The following is an 8515-nucleotide window of genomic DNA, read 5'->3' on the forward strand; positions in this document are numbered from 1 at the left end:
CATACCTTGGCTCTCATATCTGTGAAGGGAAGCTTATGAAAGCACCCAGCTTGTAGAGTGGCTGTGAGGATTCAATGAATTATCATATGCAAAACAGTAAGAGTTTAGCATATAGAAGTTATCTAAATGTTACCTACCATGGCTGCAATTGTTATTATGTATTTGCTTAGACTTAATACCAGACCCCCTTTCCAAGGATGCTACCCTTCTGTGCACTCATGGTTCCTGAAGTACTCCCAGGATCATGGGGTATATGTCTCTGGCCTTCCACAGAACTAAACTCTAGCTGGCATTCAATCAGGCCTTCTTGAATTAATGAACTTTTTGAAACCCCACTTAATGATACGTTAGTGGTAAAATGCTTATCATAGGATTCTTGACTTTGATGGTTTAACAATCTAACGAGAAAATCGACTTGAACATCACGAGACACTAAACTGTCATGCACCTGAGTTAGGCCACAGAACTCAGGCCTGATACATTATTGATGTCGGTTCCTTCAAAGAATCTCATGGGAAAAAAATTCTAAGTTGCTTAAGCAGGCCCATTTGCTGGGTTCGCGTTTAAAAACAAAGAAATTGTTAAAAGAATGTATTTCTCTTTCAAGAAAACATTTTTAAAATCTTATTTTCACATTGAAAATAAAGCTAAAACTCCCAAAGTGGTTAGGCTGATTGTCTGGCTTATTGGAAGAAAACCAACAAACTAGTACATGAATACTGTAATAATTTTTTAGTATTTTGCTTGATTAGAGTCATCAGTATAATACTATAGTTTTTAAAGTATGTGCTCCACAAGACAATAAAGGAACATTTTAATATTCTTTAAAATTCCAAATAAAGCTGAAGGGAAGTCTGTACTCCATTTCCATCAGCTCTCATCTCATTTCACCATAGGCTGATGTATGTTTTAATTAATTTGTATTACCAACTTACACATTTTTATAAACAACCTCTATGTCTTCAATATTACAAAATGAGTCCCGTAAATAAAGAGTTTGTCTCTACCTTCTTGTTTCATGTGTGGAATTGCTGAAATCTTCTATTTAAGAATACTAAATCCTTTTTTTAAAAAAAAAAATTGTGTCCCAATATTTTAGTTTAATCTTTTCAATAAATGGAAACTATACCTCTGCAGGAATCTTTTCCCATACTTAATTATTAGCCCATCTGACTTCAGGTGAAGTCTTAAGGTCCCCTTTACAAAGTAAAATGGACTTTATAAAGTCTACAGAACTTTTTCTGTATTCCCTATTACAGCTCTTTATTTTAATAACAGACTTCTACATAATTAATCCCTTGGAGTTTGCCATCACATAATCTACCCTAGGTATGAACTGTTCCATGTGTATTTTTCTGGCAAGAAGACCTCTGGAAAAAAATAAACAAATAAACAAAGACCAAAAGGAATCGCACACGTTGACAAATTGTGTCAAATACAACTGGTCTCATGTACCTATAAACCACAGGACAAGGGCAGAATTCTCAATCCATCTTCTCCAAGGTTTGGGAAAGGAGATCTCACTGTGAAGAACCTTTCCCTTTGACAGAAAACAGTAATATTTCCTTACTTGGGAGCGAAAGCGATAAGGCAGTCATAAATAAATGGTGCATAACTACTGCTATTCAAGTACAGTTGGGTTTTTTTTTTTTTTTTTTTTGGACTGTCTCCCACACTTTTTGCCTAATCACAGTTTAGAATTTAGCTGAGAAAAATTCCTATGAATTGAAATTTAAACAAATAACATTAGGATTGTATTATTTTTCATAAACCCATTTCACATATCAAGCAGTGCCCAAGCAAAAGAAAACTACTATACATGTATTATTTCACACAGTGTTGAAACTTGAACAATTCTCATTTGAAAATAGAAAAAAACGCAATTTTTGCAGAGTGGATGGGGACCACACTGATTCCTTTTTTAAAAAGGATTTCCTGTAAAAATAGAAATTGGCAATTTACTCTAAGAAAACACAGCAGAAGCTGGGAAGAAACTCGAGGATGCCTAAATTTCCATTGTGGAACAACTTTCGCTGCCCAGTGGGGAGAGAAGAAAAAAAAAAAAAAAAAAGGAACACCTGCAACAGGGTGGGAAGAGAGGAAGATAAGCTGGGACTACACATCCAGTGAGCAGAAAATGAGGCCGGTTTCTAATCCAGGAAGAGAGGGAGCTGGCAAGAAAGGAACATATATATGTGTTTTAAGAAGAATAGCAAGGCGGATTTTGTAGTCACCTGCCACATCAGAGAAAACCAAGAAGGCAGTATTTGCTGGAGAGAAGGAACCAGTGCACAGCAGATACTGATGAGTTTAAAGCACCTTTTAACTAGAGGAAAGATTAGTGAGGTGCTGAAAGTTGCTGCCACCAACTGGGCATCAGGCAGACTCGGGGGTTACAAATCACTTTCACTTCATAAACTGTGCATTTCCAATCAGAATGGTAAACAGGTTTCACTATAGTCAAAGAGGTGAGTTTTGAAGCTGGTAATATTTTAACAGACAAAAACAGAAATTTTAAGCAATAACTGGAAAAATGTAGTACATAACTGCTTTTTCTGATGATTTATACAGCAGAGCACCATTAAAGGATTTATTCATATGAGACTGTAATGGCAATAAGCAGAGGGAATAAATTTAAAATGTTATTCAAATTTTACACGAGAAATGGAGTTTGCTTAAAATCTATGGGAAAGCCTTTGATCCAGCAATTCTATTTTTACTAATTTATACCACATATAAACATGTGTATGTAAACACAGGTATGCAGAAGAAAGTTGGTAATAGCAAAAGACTCAATGTAATCTAAAGAGCCATCACTAGGGAACTGTTTCAGCCACATAATGAGGTTCTATACAACAAGAAAATGGGGTCGGGTGCGGTGGCTCACACCTGTAATCCCAGCACTTTGAGAGGCAGAGGTGGGCGGATCACTTCAGGCCAAGAGTTTGAGACCATCCTGGCCAACATGGCAAAACCCCATCTCTACTAAAAATGCAAAAAATTAGCCAGGCTTGGTGGCATGCACCTATAATCCCAGCTACTCTGGAGGCTGAGGCAGGAGAATCACTTGAGCCCAGAAGGTGGAGGCAGTAAGCCAAGATTGCACCATTACACTCCAGCCTGGGCAACAGAGCAAGACTGTGTCTCAAAAAACAAAAAAAAGAAAGAAAGAAAGAAAATGCACGTAGTAGATCCATATGAGTTAATAGATGGATGAATTAAAGATACATAAAAAGTAAAGTTCAGAATATTGCATGTACAGTATATTCCATGTATTAAAAAGGATACACACACACATATGTGTATGTATACATATATACTTATGTGTTTACCTGTACATGCATACATATGCCTATAAGATTCATAGAAAAATACCCAAGAAAATGGTCTCTGAAAGATGGCAGGGAAATATTTTTAATTGTATATATTTTTAAATTATTACTTTCACCCCCACCCTGTGTGTGTGTGTGTGTATAACTTACTATAAAATCTTATAGTTAACATGAGAATTAGGAACACACATAATTACAATTCTATTAATACCCTGTTTTTAGGAAGGCTTTAAAAATAGTTTGCAATAGGATAAGGTCTGTGTTAATGATCAAATACTGTGAGGAGCACAGAGAGGTATCTCTCTATAATCACAAACAAATGTAAAACCAGACAGAGAAAGTACTAGTGTGAGTAAAAGTGTGGCATCCTGTTAAGCAACAAAGTAAAGCTTAGTTTCTTTTTTCACATTCAGTCTGTGCCTCCCAAGGGAACACACTAGTTGGTGACAGCCCAGAGAAATGAGACAAATGTCTGACCAGGCCCCACACCTCCCTGAAGATCTTCAGCCACAGAATTAAACCTCCACTTCCTTTATATACAGGAGCAATTCTATCAGAATAGATACTAAGATAATATTATGTAGGAGAAATGTATTTTTGAAGGAAAAATATCGGACTAAATGAGGCCCTCTTGAGAACATATGAAAATCAGAGCCTCAGTCTACTTACTGAACTTGCCATGTGCCTTGCACACAGGACAATAAACGTCTGCTGTCTGATCAGGGTCAGGCTTACCATGATAAGCAAACTTCCTTCCAACATTATCGGAATTCTGGGTTCCAGAAAGGCCAAGATGGAACCGAAGTAATCGTAGCTATGTTCTGTGCTATTTTATCACAGCCTAAGTGCTTGGCTCTTACAATCATCGTGCCCCTTCTCCAGACTAGGAGTCAAAAACTGGTCTGGTGACTTTACTGCACTTTTTCTTCTCGTATCTTCTCATATCTCATATCCACACAAACACAAATTTTACTACATATACATGACTGTAACACCCCATAACAAAAAAAGAGTAAGGGAAATGATCAGCCACGTATCCAAGTGGACACCATCACTTGGTGGCCCAGAGCCACATAATAAAGCTACAGATCCACTCAGGAAAAGAGCATCAGTCAGGATGGTAAGAATTTAATACAAAATCTCCCTATATATACTGTCAGAGTTTACTTAACAGGCTCCTCCAAGAAGACAAAAGGGGTCATTGACAGTCCATCCTGCTGTTTCCATAGAGGCTTTAACTTAAACAACTGCAGACAAATTTATCTTAAAGGAAATGTATTCCCACTGTCCTTCAATACAGGAAAGTGACAACCCTTAGTCAACCCGCCTAATTTAAATCTTTCCGGCCGAAACATCTATAATAGCGGCATGGGAAGCCAGTGAAATGGTCAACTGAATGTACATAATACAAACACCATTAGTTAAAAATACCCCCTTAAGGCCGGCCACAGCAGCCTTACTGCTGCAGCGAAACGGAGAGACCCACACAATCCAAAAAAACCAGTTCTCAGAACCACTTGCCCTGTTCTGCTTCCAGTGTAGACATCTAAAGGAAGCACTGCCCGGAAAACCCAATCCGTAACCGTAATAAGCATAATTTACGGAAGAGTCGACTACTCTTGTGATTTATCCTCTGACTCTCATGGGAATCCCTTCCTTTCCTTGCCCCCTTTCAAATACAGCATCTACCAAGATGACCCCAAGGAAAGTACTTTCCTCTAGACACAACCAGAATTGGTATTGCAGGGAAAGGAATGGGCTTCTCCTCTTATCCCACTCGCAACTCCTCCCCTTCTTCCTCAAGGAACCCTTCTCGCCTCCCAAAATCTGCCTCAACAATGGCCCAAGATTCCTTTCAATCCCGTCCTCTCCTTTGGGGCAGAAATCTTTGGGAGTAGGGGCAAGGTAGTTTAACCACGAACGGGGTGGGGACTAAACAACCCTAGCACCTCTAAGGTGCCCCCAGGAGGTCTTGCCAAGGAGTCTTCCACAGGGAGAATCATCCTGCCCGTTGTTCTGCATCTTGAAACTTGGGAGACCCACACCAAAGGAGGGGACCGGTTCCTTTACCCTTTAAGCGCGTCGTGTCCTCCGCCGCCTCTTCTCTTGGCCCGACTGGCTCTGGTTTCCTTCACGTTCCCAGCCTCCAAATTGGTGTCCGCCCCATGACTCGTGTAGGACGCTAAAAGCACGGTAAATCCCAGGAAGATCTCCAGCAGGCCCCCTCGACGCATGATGCCGAGCCGCCGCCGGCTCCCGCCGCCTCCTGCCGCGCCCGGGGCTCGGTCTGCGGCCGCCGCTGCGCCCTGAAGCGCACCGCGCCGCCGGGGTCCCGCTCTCCCGCCGCCCGTCCCCCGGGCCGGGCTCCTCCCGCCTTCTCCAGGCGCTGCTCCCACTTCAGGCGGCCCCTGCCAGCTGCAACACAGAGACAAATCCCCGAGGCGGGGAGACTTTCAGGGCATCGGGATGCTGAAGCCTCGCGCTCCCCATTCCCGAGCCCAACCCGTGCGCCGCCTGCGCGTGGCGCAGTTAATTTGGGTAAGGGAAGACCGTTTGGTCCACAGCTGGCTGGAAAGCCCAGGCCCCCGCCGGCAGCAGCCCCGGCCAATCCCTTGGCCTCCCGGGCCCCGCCAAAAGAGCGCGGCGCAAAGTACCCATGTCCCCAGAGATCCTAAGTCCCGGGCGAGCTCTCTGGGTTTATTTTTTTAGTGGCACGAATTGCGCGCGATGCGCGCTCTAAACGCCCCACTCCTCAGCCTGCCCTCTCCGCCAGGCTGGAAGCCCGCCGCGCCGTCCCCGCCGACTCCGGGCGCTGCCACCGCCCCCCGAACATCTGACGCGGAGCCCGGCACCAAGAGCCCCGGGCCAGGAAGCTGTCAGGCAGGGGAGGGCCAGCGCCAGCTGTGGACGTTCCGGGACAGCCCCTCACCCCAGTCCCTGTCCCTGCCCTCGGCGCGGCGCGGCGCAAACGCAAAAGCCTCCGTGGCCGCAGCTCCAGCCCCGGTGGCTGCCCGACCCCCGTCGAGACCCAGGCTGCACCCACTGGAGAAGCGGCGGCTCCGACTCCCGAGGAGGCGGCGGCGGCTGCTCCCAGTCGTGGCCGCTACAGCCACTGCTCCGCTCCGCTCGCAGCTGTCCCAGCTGTGGCCGCCTGTCCGCTTGTGGCACCCACTGTCTCTGCCGCGGCTCCCGCGGCCCCCTCCTTTCCCCACCTCTTCAAGTATCGTCCGCGCAGCGGTTTCTCGCGAGAGAAATACTTTTTTAAAAAAAAGAAAGAAAAAGAAAATGACACCCCCTCCTTCATCCCCCTCATCACCCCCCCCCCCCCCCGCCCCCTCCATCCTCCCTTTCCACTCCCCTTTGCCAGCCTCCGCCTCAGCGCGGGGCCTCTCGCTCGCAGGATTAGCGCAGTGGGAGGAGGCAGAGGTGATCAGGTCCTGCCCGGCCTGGGACTTTTTGTCTTGAGGTGGGGAGGAGAGAAATGGGAAGAGGTGGAGTAGCGGTTTTAGCCCGCTCTGCGGCTGGGAGGTCTAGATCCGAGATTAGCCTCTCCCGTGATCGGGGAAGCCCTGCCGCAGCAGAAAGTTGTTCCACCTGCGCCAAGAATGCGCGCTGGAGACGGCTGTCCCGGAGGCCCTGGCCCGAGAGGAGACCAGTCCCCGCTGCCTGCGCCTCCCGGTAGCGCGCTCCCTGCGCCTCTCCCGCCGGACACTCAGCAGACGCCGGAGGCCGGGAGGCTAAGACTGGGCGTGTCGCAGGCCAGGACCGCGGCAGGGGCTGCTGTGCCGACCGAGGAGAGGGCTCTGCCGCCCCCACTTGCCCCGGGTTGTGGAGAGCCCACTCCAGACGCGGCTCTTCTGAGGCTCAATTCAAGCCATCCAGGCCTGAATCCAGGATGCTGTCAGTCGGTGTCCAACCCAGGGGCCTGTAAATGTTGGAACCTAGGATTTAGGATGGGAGCGGTGAAGGGATGGTCCTCTTGCCCAGCCCAGATTAAGATTGGGGTTCATCTGGAGGACTCTACTTACACCCTCCCTGTCCCGTCGCCCTCCCACACACACAGCTGCCTCTCCCCAGGGTAAGCACGGCACAGTGAATTTAGTGGCTTTGAAAGGTATAGTATTTGTGGCATCCTTATATGGATAATGCCCGATGATGCCTGCACCCTCTAACAGTTTAGGAAGGCCGGAAGTCGCACACTGGGTCCTGGCTGCTGTAACTGGAGACCCCCAGAAAATCCCCTGCAAGCGGCCACTAGCCCGCTGTCAAGCCAAAAATAAAAGCTCAGCACAAAGAGGTACCCTGGGAATGTATCCTGTTGAAAGGGATTTTCCTTATTTGTAATCGTTTGTAAAGGGGCCCAGAGAGTAGGGTAGAGAGACCTGAGCAAGTTATTCAACTTCTTTCCAATTATAAGATGGGACTTGTAGTGTCCACCACACAGGGTTATAATGGTGATGATGGACATGCTGAACTGCTATGATATATGAAGATGAAACGGTAAAACTGTGGGAACTATGAGCTGATCTAAAGCCGTAATCCTCTAAGTATGTATGTGATCTACTTTAAGTCTCACCTGCAAAAGGTCTCTTAGCAGATTCATGAATGACAGCCTTGGTCACACACTCCTGGCTGAGTAAAGGAGATCATTCATTCAAGATGTTTTTACTGAGCACGAACTGTGTACCACTTAGTGCATTGTTGAACTACACTTCAACAATTTTTAACAAGGCAGGTTCAACAATTTGAACCCGGCTACTTCAACAATTTAGTGAACAAGGCAAAAATGTGTCTCCCCTCACACAGCAGGTAGTCGACAAGGAAAGGCAGACTTGAAACAAATAATGGTCCAATTGTTGAGCGCCAGACAGGATAAGTACTGGGTGCTTGCTTGGAGGATATATAACAAGGGGACTTGACCTAGGCTAGGGCTGATCAGGAAAGGGATCCCTGAGGAAGTGATATTTAACTTAAGTCTAAAGCATAACTAGACTCTACTTAGGATAGCAGTTCTCAACCCTGGCTATGCAGTAAAATAATGAGAGGCTTAAAAAAAAAATTCTGACACCAGGACGGGCGTGGTGGCTCATGCCTGGGAGGCCAAGGCATGTGGATCACTTTAGGCCAGTAGTTCAAGAGCAGCCCGACCAACATCATGAAACCCCGTCTCTACTAAAAATACA

The 8515-nt window shown here is 46.1% G+C and overlaps 1 protein-coding gene across 2 annotated transcripts in view; it reads right to left on the bottom strand.

The window, feature by feature from the left end:
• The window catches only part of FBN1 (fibrillin 1), a 245476-nt gene extending 238827 nt beyond the window's left edge, over positions 1–6649 (bottom strand). Inside the window, exons 1-2 of one of the 2 annotated variants that reach the window (XM_025389802.1) lie at positions 6376–6649; positions 5403–5747 (exon numbers count right to left, since the gene is read on the bottom strand). In XM_025389802.1, the coding sequence (XP_025245587.1) occupies positions 5403–5566 (164 nt within the window). In that variant the 5' untranslated portion in view covers positions 5567–5747; positions 6376–6649. The remainder of the gene's footprint in view (positions 1–5402; positions 5748–6375) is intronic. The other variant, XM_025389803.1, reaches the window with a different exon arrangement.
• Positions 6650–8515: the final 1866 nt, after the last annotated feature.

Source organism: Theropithecus gelada, chromosome 7a (assembly GCF_003255815.1).
Source record: "Theropithecus gelada isolate Dixy chromosome 7a, Tgel_1.0, whole genome shotgun sequence".
NCBI lineage: Eukaryota > Metazoa > Chordata > Mammalia > Primates > Cercopithecidae > Theropithecus > Theropithecus gelada.